We start from the raw sequence: 14,733 nt of genomic DNA on the forward strand, positions 1-14,733 counted from the left end.
GATGAAATATGTATATATAAAAGCTTAATGATGTAAAACAACAAAAACAATATGAAATAAAAAGTTGAGAATAAAAAGTCAGTGGTTTCGTTTCTTCTACTGTGAATATCTTATATATAGTACATTGGTGGACGTTTCTCAATGATTTAGCTTGCATGATAAGCCAAAATATCATAATATTTTAATTCTGAATTTGTAAAAAGAAAACTTATTAATACACGTATTTATTGTAATTCTTCGCAAGTTATGATTAATGAGAGCAATTAATGTAATATTCCGATTAGCAAGTTATGATTAATGAGAGCAATTGGTTAAAGGAAATATATTAAATTTGTAAGGTATAAGTAAGGTATGTTCATAATCATAACTTGCGCAAGAATTTAATGCCATTAAGACATTTAATGATTAGTCGACATTTATTAAAATTGTTCTGCAAATTGTGATTAATGGCGGATATTTATTAAGATTCTAGCGCAAGAAATGATTAGTACGATTAACAATTAAGGTGACTTTCCAATTAGAAGCTCGAGTAGAAAATAAATCAAAAAGAAAAATACAAAAATTCGACCAATAGAATCGCTAGATTTTTCGTGAGAAGCTCTGTGTGAGCGCCACGTGTCCAATGTACTTCTCTTTTAATATATAGGAGGATACCCTACATTGTTATTAGTAATCTTTAACAGTTGTATTCACTCTAATAAAAACAAAAATTAAAATTCAATTTACATGAGTATAGTTTAGGATTAACACTCGTTACTATAATAATTAAACCTTTTGGATTTTTTGGCCTATTCCTTTTATATAATTAGTAACTTGTTCACCCCCAAATAGTGAGACGAATTTTACTCCCACTGTAAAAATGACAAAACATTATACTTTCATGTCGATATTGTTATAAATAATAACTATTTAAATAAAAAAATCTCAGCATTCAATTATTATATCAATAACTACTTTTAAATTCATATCCATGTTGTCTAAATTTAAGAGTCCTCCTTCTTCTATAACACCTATCCCCTTATTATTAATAGAGGAGCAAATAATAAGAACAACCTTAAAAGAGTAAAATTATTACCATGTTGCCATTTTGCATAGGTGTCATCCTCACATTTTTCCTCAGCCTTAATATTGATTAATCCTTAATTTACTAGACTAATTACATCATTTGCCATTGGTATGTCACATATTTACAGCATGATCTTTCATTACATTTTAATTATAGTTAATATCATATCATTGATATAAATAACGGCCAATTGCCTCACGGATTTCATGTCGGTCAGAAGATTTAACTACAACTTTGGAATGTACGTAACTGTAGATTTCTTTTTAAAAACAATACGGATTTCTGAAAAAACCAAACAATTCAGCCGGATAAACAATTATATTTCTATTGTATTATTTATGTTTTTTTTTAAAATATCAAACGAAAAAAATCAAAACAAAAACACACACATTATGGATGTTTTAGGAAGGAGACCAACATATAATTGAAATAATATTAAGAAAGCTATGTTAATAATGCATATTTTATAATGCATATATTTTACAAACATCTTAAACGTCCATCACGAAGCAAAGTAAAAACATAACATTTTTTTGGAAACAAAAACATTTTTTTCAAGTTTTTTTAACAAAAACTATATAAATGAAAACGTAGCTGAAACATTCTTGATGCATCGATTTTAAAACGTAACATATGTTCAAAATGTTTCCATAATTACGACCTTAAAATCTTCACAATGAAATTGGCAATATGGAAGTCACAGAGAAATCTATGCTTTCAGGAAGAGGTATTATATTTAATTCACTTAGTTTCTTAATTAAATATGTAAATATTTATGCTACTCAACTTTGTTTTTCCTCTTTATAGGATTGCAGACAATAGATTTTAATTTTACTAAGCGGCGATTCTGATGTTTTTAATGTTTTTAATTGTTTTTCGCTCTTTTGCTGTTTTATTATTATCGAGTTTTATTGTCTTATTTTTTTTAATATTATTCAGCACTTATATTATGAAAATAATTATGTCTTATAAGATTTAAGTGAAAGACTCATTCCAAAATTTAGATAGATTCTTTATTTTGAAACAAATACAAACTCATACTATAATCTTATTTTATTCTAATATGTCGATCCTCAACTTTTCAACATAAGACATGATGTTTGTTATTTGTATCCTCTAATGCATATATTCGTGTTATCTTTTTCTCACTTTTATCATATTTTACACATGCATACTATATATGTTTTTTATAAAAGATCAAACGAAAAAGTCAAAACAAAAACACACACATTATGAATGTTTTAGGAATGAGACCAACATATAATTGAAATAATATTGAGAAAGCTATGTTAGTAATGCATATTTTATAATGCATATATTTTAACAAACATCTTAAACGCCCATCACGAAGCAAAGTAAAAACGTAACATTTTTTTGGAAACAAAAACAATTTTTCAAAATTTTTTAACAAAAATTATATAAATGAAAACGTAACTGAAACATTTTTGATGAGTCGATTTTAAAACGTAACCTATGTTCAAAATGTTTCCATAACTACGACTTTAAAGTCTTCACAATGAAAATGGCAATATAGAAGTCACGGGAAAATCTATGCTTTGAGGAAGAGGTATTATATTTAATTCACTTAGTTTCTTAATTAAATAAGTAAATATTTATGCTACTCAATTCAAAAAAAAAATTATTTATGCTACTAAACTTTGTTTTTCCTCTTTATAGGATTGCAGACAATGGATTTTAATTTTACTAAGCGGCGATTCTGATGTTTTTAATGTTTTTTTAATTGTTTTGCGCTCTTTTGCTGTTTTATTATTATTGAGTTTTATTGTCTTATTTTTTTTAATATTATTAAACACTTATATTATGAAAATAATTATGTCTTATAAGTTTTAAGTGAAAGACACATTCCAAAATTTACATAGATTCTTTTATTTTGAAACAGATACAAACCCATACTATAATCTTATTTTATTCCAATATGTCGATCCTCAACTTTTCAACATAAGACATGATGTTTGTTATTTGTATCCTCTAATGCATATATTCGTGTTATCTTTTCTCACTTTTATCATATTTTACACATGCATACTATATATGTTTTTTTTAAAAGATCAAACGAAAAAAGTCAAAACAAAAACACACACATTATGGATGTTTTAGGAAGGAGACCAACATATAATTGAAATAATATTAAGAAATATATGTTAATAATGCATATTTTATAATGCATATATTTTAACAAACATCTTAAATGCCCATCACGAAGCAAAGTAAAAACGTAACATTTTTTTGGAAACAAAAACAATTTTTCAAATTTTTTTAACAAAAACTATATAAATGAAAACGTAACTGAAACATTCTTAATGCATCGATTTTAAAACGTAACATATGTTCAAAATGTTTCCATAATTACGACCTTAAAATCTTCACAATGAAGATGGCAATATGGAAGTCACGGAGAAATCTATGCTTTCAGGAAGAGGTATTATATTTAATTCACTTAGTTTCTTAATTAAATATGTAAATATTTATGCTACTAAACTTTGTTTTTCCTCTTTATATGATTGCAGACAATGGATTTAATTTTACTAAGCGGCGATTCTGATGTTTTAATGTTTTTTTAATTGTTTTTCGCTCTTTTCCTGTTTTATTATTATCGAGTTTTATTGTCTTATTTATGTTTTTTAATATTATTCTGCACTTATATTATGAAAATAATTATGTCTTATAAGTTTTAAGTGAAAGACCCATTCCAAAATTTAGATAGATTCTTTTATTTTGAAACAAATACAAATCCATACTATAATCTTATTTTTTTCCAATATGTCGATCCTCAACTTTTCAACATAAGACATGATGTTTGTTATTTGTATCCTCTAATGCATATATTCGTGTTATCATTTTCTCACTTTTATCATATTTTACACATGCATACTATATATGTAGATTAATAATTAACAAATTAATATTATCTACGTAAAACTATTCATTATTTCTTTCACCCCGCGCAAAGCGCGGGTCATATCCTAGTTACATCTGTTATACGATATAAACATTACTTATTTCATAAAATTTTGACATATAAATAAATCTATGTTTCTATTATTTCATGTATGTAAACCAACCGTTAAATTGTTTATTTGAATTGGCTAATGATCGGAATTGGTCATAGTTAAGAAATTCAAATTTCTCAAAGTCAATCGAAACTTCTGGATCATTAATAATCTCAATTATTGATGTATCATTAATACGTAATTGAAACCGATGGCTCGTGATTTTATAATTTTCTGTTGATTTCCAAACTTCAAAATCTGTGATCAATAAAATGTTTCCCTCTTCTAAATATTCTTCAAATTGTTGGATATATTTACTATTTATAGAACCAACAATTGTTTCATTCTGCAGCCAAAATAAAAAACAAATAAAACAATAATGGTGTTTATTATTTAGTTGATGAGACAAAATAAAAGAGCCTTGTGGTTAATCATTGTGGGTGTACGAGGTTAAGCTTGATTCAACGAACGTTTTCTTCGATTTTAATCAACTAACTAGATCTTGACCCGCTCGATCGAGCGGGTTCTTATTTTTACCTTTTGATAAATAATTATGTGTTTGTCTAAATTATAATATGGATTTGTAAAATTATCCATATTAAATATTTTTTTAATATGATATTCTTAAACATAATTATTTTATAGTTTATTTTGTATTGTATTTCTAAATTTTGTACTTAAGCAAAAAGGTAAACCAAAATCAGAACAAGTTCGGATTACTTAATAGTATGATTCAAATATAAAATCACGAAAACAGGACCGGTTATCTAGTGCATCAAGGTACTTATAACCAAAAAGTGATAATTGTTTACAATATACGCATATGGACTAAACTATTCAGAACATAAAGCCTTGTAAGATTTCTGAATTATATGGTATAGTTAGTACATCATCCCATTAATTATAGATTGATTATCACATTATAAATAGGCTTCCGCAAACTGAAGTAAAGAAAGATTTGCTGAGATTTTTTTGATTTATTTCATAATTAAAATTGAATGGCACAAGTTGGTAAATATTAAGGAAAATTCAGGGTTAAGTACAAAATGTACTTCTTTTTTAATAGATTAGACTAGATTTTGAAAGCGCGGGATCATCTCTTTTTGAATTATATTTATACCATGTATATTTTTAAAAAAATTATATAATCTGTGTTTGGTATATGTGTAGTTGTTGTTTTATATGTATGTTTAGGATGATAAAATAATATACCACTTTAATTTTCCATTCTTTAATAATTATTTTTTATGTTTTATATAACACTAAGTTAATATCTGTAATCTGACATTATATTTTATTTGTATAATCGTAAGTTTAAATCATGCATCCTTTATGTTTATACGATTGAGGTTTTGTATACATGTTAGGGTTTAAGGTTCGCAATCTAGGCTCGTTTTTATTTTTGTGGTTTAGGATTTTTTTAGACTGTAAAGTGACATTTAAAATCATCTAAATATATGGTATCAAGAAGTAGAATGTTATTAAATATTGTTCCCAAAATACTTAGCTTATGTTCATTTGAAATTATGGCTGGCAAATTTACTTTAGGAAATGGAACAAGTTAGAAAGTTATATTAAATAAAGTTTTACTATAATTGAGAAGAAGAAAACGTGATCTATGATTAGTTATTAATATGGTAGGTGAATTAATTATAATTTTTTTAAAAAAGTAATGGCATTCTTTTGTAAATAACTCTAAAATCTAATTTTTTAAAAGCGCGAGATTATTTTGTTTATAAATTTGTTACTTTATCTCTTTATACACTAATATCTTTGAATCTGAGCGATTGGTACTTTTGGTTAGGTTCCATTTTGTTACAAACTTTGTTTTTTCAAAGCTGTTTTTTAATTTGGTGAAATAGTTCATGTTAGGATCAAGATTAACAGACTGGCTCCGTTGTCAAGTGCACAGCCTCTTGACTTTTTAGATTTGATTCCAATTTAGTTATGGTTTTGGTTTTTGGTTCAAGAGATATATTTACCGTTCGGTTATTTATAAATATTGGTTTTGGTTTGATTATTTTGGTTTGGTTGGGATAACAATAATAACAATTTTTAACTTTTTTTAACGAAAGATATTTATGCTAGTCTAAACTATGTGAATATTATAAACGATTAATATCAAATTTTAACTTAATTTATGGAAAATCAAAAGACCCCAAGATACTCCCCTATAAAATAAATGTATGGACTAATGAGATGACACGATCTTATATAATGAGAAGAAGAAGTGTCGATGGGACTGTTTCTAGATTTTAGGCAATAGAATTTCTTTTATGTTGGAAACTAAAGTAAACTTCAAAAGAAAATATGTATAGTAGGTAATTGTTTCTTCCAATCTATCTCAATTAAAGATAAAACTCGAACAACAATCTATACTATTAAATACAAAAGAAAATTAGAATATCCGGTACTTAATACATGAGTGTATCTCGGGGTCACTATCTTTTTCGAATGATTCTATAATTACTAAAGCTTGAATTTTATTGGGTATTAATTATACTAATTAGCTTATATTTCTGGCTGATTTTAATTAATTATGAAAATCTATAATTAAGGCAGTGGCATGATCTTGTAAATAACTTAAAAACCAATGGCAGAATTCTATTAGGGATTCTGCTTTAATAGTATAGATACACTAATATCTTTGAATCTGAGAGATTGGTACTTTTGGTTAGGTTCCATTTTTTTACAAACTTTGTTTTTTCAAAGCTGTTTTTTAATTTGGTGAAATAGTTCATGTTAGGATCGAGATTAACAGACTGGCTCCGTTGTCAAGTGCACGGCCTCTTGACTTTTTAGATTTGATTCCAATTTAGTTATGGTTTTTGTTTTTGGTTCAAGAGATATATTTACCGTTCGGTTATTTATAAATATTGGTTTTGGTTTGATTATTTTGGTTTGGTTGGGATAACAATAATAACAATTTTTAACTTTTTTTAACGAAAGATATTTATGCTAGTCTAAACTATGTGAATATTATAAACGATTAATATCAAATTTTAACTTAGTTTATGGAAAATCAAAAGACCCCAAGATACTCTCATATAAAATAAATGTATGGACTAATGAGATGACACAATCTTATATAATGAGAAGAAGAAGTGTCGATGGGACTGTTTCTAGATTTTAGGCAATAGAATTTCTTTTATGTTGGAAACTAAAGTAAACTTCAAAAGAAATTATGTATAGTAGGTAATTGTTTCTTCCAATCTATCTCAATTAAAGATAAATTCGAACAACAATCTATACTATTAAATACAAAAGAAAATTAGAATATCCGGTACTTAATACATGAGTGTATCTCGGGGTCACTATCTTTTTCGAATGATTCTGTAATTACTAAAGCTTGAATTTTATTGGGTATTAATTATACTAATTAGCTTATATTTCTGGCTGATTTTAATTAATTATGAAAATCTATAATTAAGGCAGTGGCATGATCTTGTAAATAACTTAAAAACCAATGGCAGAATCCTATTAGGGATTCTGCTTTAATAGTATAGATAACATCTACTTTTCTTAAGATAACAACGGCACACAAACAAACATTTTCATCTAGTAGAAGAAAATTAAGACTAATGATTTCATTGTTTCGTTTAGGATTTTTAGCTATCCCAACACGTAACATCCTTCCTAATATCTTTTGTTGACAACGTTTCATTTGAATATCTTCTAAAAATTTGTAACCAAGTAACTTCGTAGAACTATTTATTTTCACCATTTAATTATCAATTAAATTAGTGAAAATTTTACTTTCAGAAAAGTGTGGACATGGACTATTTATAAATTTTAAAAATCCCTTTGAATAGTCACATCTTTTCGACTTAAATAATCGCATATTTTCATATAAAGAGTTGCATCTTTTATTAAAAAAGAGACACAACTTTTTACAATAATCGCATCTTTTATCAAGGAACATGCACATCTTTTTATAAAAAGACATCTTAATGAACAAACACAACTTTTCACAAAATTTGGGAAACATATAACAGCACAAACCCTTTGAAATTAATCAGGTTTCCTATTATTAGTAGATATGGGAAATATACCGTAAGCATTCTCCATTTTAGTTATCGTCTAAACATTACAGCGATTACTCATTATTTTAAATTTATTTCATATTTGACTTGACTTGAACGAGAGTTAAAAAATTTAATTTATACTTAACTTGCTTAAAACGAATATTTATTATCTCGAATATTTGATAAAAAATTATTACTTAAAACCAATATTTATTATCTTGAATATTTGATAACAAATGATTACTTAAAACCAATATTTATTATCTTGAATATTTGATAACAAATGATAAACGAGTATTTATCATTTTGAATATTGATAACAAATGATTACTTGCAAATTACTTACTCCACTATCACTTACTATTTATAAACTTCTGAATTATTTATAAGTACTTGTAAATTATTTATAAGTACTTTTGAGTATTTAAAATTACTTAGTAAATATTAATCTATTAAAAATAGACGTAAAAATTTATTTTGGTTATTCTAATAAAAATATGAAATTTTCTCTCAAAAAATATTTGTGCATACTAAAAGAAGAGAATAAAGAAAACATAAATATTTTGATTATAGAAACATTGTATATTTCTTAATATAACAATAATTTCTCCAGACAAGTAATATATAGTAGCTAGCCAGATAGCTAAATTTTTAATACTTGTTATTTATCTTGTATTTGTAAGTATTTAGTTTTACTTGTTTAAAATGAATACGGAACAAATAACAAATATAAGACTAATTATAAGTAATTGTGCCCAACCTTAATTACAAGTAAAAGAAAAAACAAGTATTATTAGAAAGTAACAAATATTTGATATAACATGTACTCCCTCCTTTTATAAATTTACATATTTTAGAGAAATTCTTTTTTCAAAAAATTTATTTTTTACATTTTCAATGCATGTATTATTTACTAATTGAAAACTTTAAAAAATTTAATTACACTTATGAGATTTTTATTGGCTTAAAAATTATGAGAAAGATATAATCACAAAAAATTATTTATATATAAATGAGATTTAGTATGTTTTATTAATATGTGTGAAAAGTCCAAAATATATAACATTTTGAAACAGAGAGTATTAAACAAATAACGACAAAGACCATCTCCAATGTATCTCTCTACTTTTACCTCTAAAATAGAGCATTTTTATTATAGAGATGAGTTTCTCTACGATATATTCTTCTATTTTTGCATCTATAAAATAATATTCTCAAAAGATTCTATTTTAATTTTACAAGAAATACCTTTGACTTATAAAAGTTGATAACTAACCCTATTTACTTTTAAATTTTGAAAAATTTCATAAAATTATGATTTGCTTATACTAACGTATTATTAAAAGACTATTATGTAAATAAAAAATGTTATTCTATTCTTATAAAATTTGTATTTTTCTATAAAGATAACTATTTTGGTTATAACTATGAAATGTTAAGAGTTAAAAAATTATTTTGAAAATAAAAAAAATATGACTCTATAATAGAGGAATGCTATTTCTTATTTCTTCTTCTATAAATAGAGGAAAAAAATTTAGAGGTGAAAATAGATGAGATGAAGCACTTTTATATCTATTATAGCATATAAGGTGAAAATGACAATAGATTGGAGATGTTCTACGAATGCAAGTAACAATCAAATATTAAACAGTGTTTGTTACTTTCTAATAATAGGCATATTTTCATGTACCGGATCCATCATTTATTTTCTTCGTTGTTTTTATGCAATGGGTTCTGTCATTTCACTATGTCGACTATTGCAACATTAATTCATTTGTTTCAAAATTGTTACACTGAGAATATGCAGTAAATTATTATATGAAATCCGGTAAAGTATTATGTAAATTCCCAACAATTGTAATGTGACATGAATCGTGACACAAATTTCCTAACCATCTATGGCATAAGCGATGACCTCTACCTTTGTATTCCACAATTTTCTTATAGTTCCTCTTGAGATGAATGACCAGCCCTCATATGCTCTCCGTTGGCTTATCTGATTCTTCATTTTCAAAACCAACCCATACCATGCTGATTTTGGTCTCCACTGGTAACAAGAAAAGACTGGTAGATGCAAATTTATCATTGCAAGTGACTGAATCTCTCAAGTTGGTGGAGACAGAGAAACCTCTTTCACAGCCACTGCGCTTCAACACAGAACCAGCACGAGTATTATTATAGCTTGAGCATTGCTCCAGTGCTACTATATGATCCACGGTAATAGCTTGCACAGATGGGTAATCCAAGCTCTTCATCCCGGTGAATCCTCTACACTTTTCATACATGACACGAAGATCTTCAGTCTGTTGAGAAGCTTTTCTCAGCATCCCGCAAGCTAAATCTCTTGCGGGTTTTGAAAGATCAAATAGCATGTTATTCAGTGCAGCTATGCCATCAGAATAAGTCTTGTAGACCTTGAAACTCTCTTTCAAGATGCTGCCTGTAGCTGCTTGGACGAGGTTGTCCATAGACCATACATCAACCGGTGAACACTTCAGCACCTTTCCAATGAATTCCTGGCACTTCGGTAAGATATGGAACACAAGATCCATGGATTTCTCTTTGTAACGACTACACTTTGTACCGCCAGACATTACAGGTTCAAGCTTACCAGCTTGGTTGATGATCCATCCAACTCTTTCTTCGAGATAAGCTACATAGTTCTGCAGAAAAGCAAAGGAAGGATGATCCTGGGTCATCATGAACCAGCAGCAACCTATTTGGAGATGGCCAGAGGTGTGTGCGATATGCAACTGCTGCTCGATGCAGCGACTGCTACTACGCAAGAGACGGTGGATGAGTAACAGAGTTTTACCAGCGACTAAGTAATCTCTTGTCTTGGCTAGACGGCGTGAGATCTGTTCAGCAAGAAAAGGAACTGCTCCGGGAGTGTTAGAGACAAGGAAGAGTATCTCGTGCATGGTTTTGTCATCAACAGGACAGTCATCATGGCTTGTAGCTCGAACCACTGCAACTTCAATGTCAAAAAAAGCTTTCTCAGTGTAGTTTTGTATGATAGCTCTGCCAATAGAGGCTTGATCCTTGGCGTTGCCAAGAACTTGCCTAAACTTGGCAGATAAATGAAGCCTCATTGATATACACAGGCTAAACAACACTATTGGATTTGTGATGTCTTATAAGAACTGTTTCTCTAACGAAGTGTATATATACATGATTATACAATTATACATGAAGCCAAGAGGAGAAAGTTGCCAATAAAAGAACAGAAAAACCCCCCAACAAAATGGTGGTGAGGAATCAAATCTTTTCTATCAACTTAAAGTAAGGAATTGGAATTGGAATTATCCTTGCAAATAGTATTAAACAGGGCTTAGGCCTAATGAAAGTCAACGTCACTTTGGAAAGATGCTGTAAGAACTTTATGACTAAAATAGAACACCCACAAACATATCTGCTTTTCTTTACAGAGTGACTATGGCATCAACATGCGCTCATTCACTACAGGAATCGTAGAAATTTGCATATACTAATCCATTTCTTAGAATCTTAAAGATTCATCATACCAGAGATAAAAGGGAAGGTGAATAGTTAATGTTCATACCATGAGAAGTCAAGGAATCTCTTCAGAGTTCAGATTCATGTGTAAAATATACAAAGGAGTGAGTCAGAATGCACCCAAGAGGGTCTCAACTCTTGGGGGGTGTTTTTTCTGGATATAAATGAATAAACAAAAAAATTCTCAAGAGTCAACTCCATAAAAGTTAATTTCTTTTTGCTGTGTGGGGAAAAAGAGAACCTCATTCTGCAAGAATCTGATTCGCCGCTCACTCTTTTTGCTATTTTCAAATGTCCAATATACCTGAGAACATTCCCTCCAGGCAGTGACCGGTTTTTCTTCATTTGCTCCACTGACCAAGATATTTAGCGTCTAATATGTGCACTAACTGTAGCTAACATCAAAAGAAAGAAAAGAAGGAGAGCCATCTCCATATTGCTATACGAGAATCATATCTTCCAAAGGGTGATAACAGCACTGCAAGTTGCTATCAATTGAATTTTAAGCGTGCATGCAATTCTTTGTGCAAGAAAATACAAGATTGCCACTTCCACTTCCACAAACGAGATTGATTTCACTAAATGGAGAGAAAATAATAACAAACATAATAGGAAGAAATCTAATCCAAAATGGTTCCAACTGTATTAGCTTCAAAGTTCCAACACAATCACAACAAAAGGCGACTCAAAATAACCATAAATATTTTAGCAGCCTATATAATAATATATCATCTCAAAATACGTGACGATCTGAATGATAATAGACGAACAAATGCTAGACTGAACTCAACATTTGTACTTTTGTTTTGTATACAAAATAAGGTGCGTAAAATGGTAGAGACTGGTCAAAGGTCCCACCATCATTCTTCATGTGTCTATACATCCCAACTACTTGAGAGGCTTCATTCCCTGAAAGCTCAGAAAAAAAAAACAGGTTCGTCACTACAAGACTAGTTAGCATGTTGAAAAATATTCAAATAACAGTGTGATGATATACCAATCTAATTAAGAGCTAACGAAGCCAAGAGCATTCATTTCATGCACATCAACACACAGACTTATTTCCAGGAGGCAGAACCAAATGAACACACACTATAAAGAACTTAAGAAGCAGGACCTTATAAAGATAAAACACTTGCGCTATGACTAGTGTATCGGCAAAGTATATAAATTGGTATAAGAACAAACGGTACCTTGGCTGCCCTCATGCTATTGACTGCCATACGAAGACCATCATGAGAGAGTATCAAACGAGACAAACCACCAGTGCTCAAGCTGAAACATCAAACAGTAACATGACTCAATGTTCAGGCAAAAGACAAGAGAGTGAAGTAGAGGTCCAAGAAGGATTAGTCACCCCAGCAACTTGGCAGAATCAGCGATAGAACCGTCAGAAGCAGAAATAACATCAAGCAAAGCTTGCATCCCCTGTAAAAAAGAGTAACTGTGAGTAAAAAGGAAAGATACAAGAACAAGCTAAAGCAAGTAAAAGAGAGTCTCGTACAGGTACAAATTTAGGATTGTTGGGACCAATCTGAGAACCAGAAGAAGAAGATCTAACGGTGGACTTGGGAGGCAGAATCTGAAGAAGCTCTGGAGGAGGAGAATAGCCTTCAATGTCCACCTTGTTCCTCACTGAAGAAAGAAACAAGAAAGTTGTGAACTTTCAGTTAAACAAGACAATGAAATCATGAGAGAGACCTTTGATAGCGAGGAGAGTGCGAAGGCGGTTAAGAGCGGAAGCTCGGTTCTTGTGCTGGGAACGGTCCTCGACGGCCTGCGACACGATCCCGGTGGGGAGGTGTTTAAGCCTAACGGCGGAGTCACGTTTGTTGCGGTGCTGTCCTCCTGGACCTGAAACTCTAAAGGTCTCGAATTTGCATTGCTTCATCAACTCTTCGTCGCTGTACTTCAGAAAATTGGGACCCTGAGCTTCTGTAACGACCATATCGGATTCGCTAACGCCGCCACCGTCGGACGATGAAAAACAGATGATCGATTGTAGTCGGTAGGTGAATCCATTGGAAAGAAGAGTCAGGGGACAGTAACTAACAGAAGACGGGAAAGTTCGACGGGCGATAAGAGGGAATCTGCTCGCGTGAAAGAGCGCGGCTACGGCCATGATCGCCATGGCAGAGACGTCGCGATGGGAGCAATGGTTTCGAGGGAAAGATGACATCTCGTAGTCTCGGCCCGGCCCGGCCCATGATAAACTATTTAGCAGTCTTGGCCCAATTAGGTAATAATATCTACATATTATTGTTTGCGAAGTGCAAACTGACTCTGATCTATACCAAAGAACACACAACCACCTTCTATAGGTACAAGAAATTATTTCATTGATGGAATCTAAAAGGAACAAAGTCGTTTTCTTTTACTCGGCAATGTTGGTTTTGCAGCAATGGAGACGTATAATATCAAGTTGTATCACCGCTACATGCAGAAATATGAGATGTTGGTCTAAGCAGTGAATCACATAAATACTTTTTAGATTTTAAAGGTATGGTTTGCAATATACTGCTCTAAGTTACTGAAGATGATGTTTACATCAAAAAAGCGTAGAAGAATTTGAACGATGTAAAAGATTATTTTTCCAAACAGCCAAAACATATACCAAAGAGGTAGAACATATATAATGGTAAAAGAATTTGTTATTTTTTTTTCTTTCTAAAAAGAACAAACTTGGACATGGTCATCGAAGTCTATCTTCAGTTGTGACATATGTTAAACCGCCGGTTTGGTTATCCATATTGGCACACTCTGAATCTCTTTTTAATCCCTGGATTCATTATCTGAGATTCATATTCGATCTGAGTTCTGATCCGGATCCGCTCTGAATATCCGGATATTTGGAAGGGTTGGATCCGAATCCAGATGTTTAAACTGAATCTGAATCTGGATATCTTGATTTTTGGTTCGAATATCCAAATCTGTAATTTTTACTGATAATTATTTCAAAAGGAATATCTATATATATATATATATATAAACTAATTTTATTTATTATATTTTTATTTCTACACTAATATATATATATAATTTATATAAATTTTATAATAGTCAACATAGATATAACTAAAAATATTATATTTAAATTATTCTTACTATTCGTATA

At 29.8% G+C, this 14,733-nt stretch overlaps 2 protein-coding genes across 2 annotated transcripts; both read right to left on the minus strand.

Annotated features, from left to right (window-relative positions):
• Positions 1-9,877: 9,877 nt before the first annotated feature.
• LOC108855594 (putative clathrin assembly protein At1g33340) lies at positions 9,878-11,406 on the minus strand. Its single transcript, XM_018629454.2, has one exon. The coding sequence runs from the start codon at positions 11,192-11,194 to the stop codon at positions 10,076-10,078; it is 1,119 nt and encodes a 372-aa protein (XP_018484956.1). The 5' UTR covers positions 11,195-11,406; the 3' UTR covers positions 9,878-10,075.
• An 833-nt stretch (positions 11,407-12,239) lies between these two features.
• Positions 12,240-13,787, minus strand: LOC108832740 (uncharacterized). The gene is made up of 5 exons (XM_018606214.2): positions 13,320-13,787; positions 13,123-13,253; positions 12,976-13,046; positions 12,812-12,893; positions 12,240-12,527 (listed from the first exon to the last, which is right to left on the minus strand). Exons 1-5 carry the CDS (start codon positions 13,747-13,749, stop codon positions 12,507-12,509), a joined length of 735 nt encoding a protein of 244 aa, XP_018461716.1. The 5' UTR covers positions 13,750-13,787; the 3' UTR covers positions 12,240-12,506.
• Positions 13,788-14,733: the final 946 nt, after the last annotated feature.

This window comes from Raphanus sativus, chromosome 1 (assembly GCF_000801105.2).
Source record: "Raphanus sativus cultivar WK10039 chromosome 1, ASM80110v3, whole genome shotgun sequence".
NCBI lineage: Eukaryota > Viridiplantae > Streptophyta > Magnoliopsida > Brassicales > Brassicaceae > Raphanus > Raphanus sativus.

Coding starts and splice junctions, on each gene's coding strand:
- LOC108855594 (XM_018629454.2), bottom strand. CDS start 11,194: ATGAGGCTTCATTTATCTGCCAAGTTTAGGCAAGTTCTTGGCAACGCC.
- LOC108832740 (XM_018606214.2), bottom strand. CDS start 13,749: ATGGCGATCATGGCCGTAGCCGCGCTCTTTCACGCGAGCAGATTCCCT. Junction 13,254..13,319: donor CACTCTCCTCGCTATCAAAG/GTCTCTCTCATG, acceptor TTCTTTCTTCAG/TGAGGAACAAGGTGGACATT. Junction 12,894..12,975: donor GATTCTGCCAAGTTGCTGGG/GTGACTAATCCT, acceptor TTGATGTTTCAG/CTTGAGCACTGGTGGTTTGT.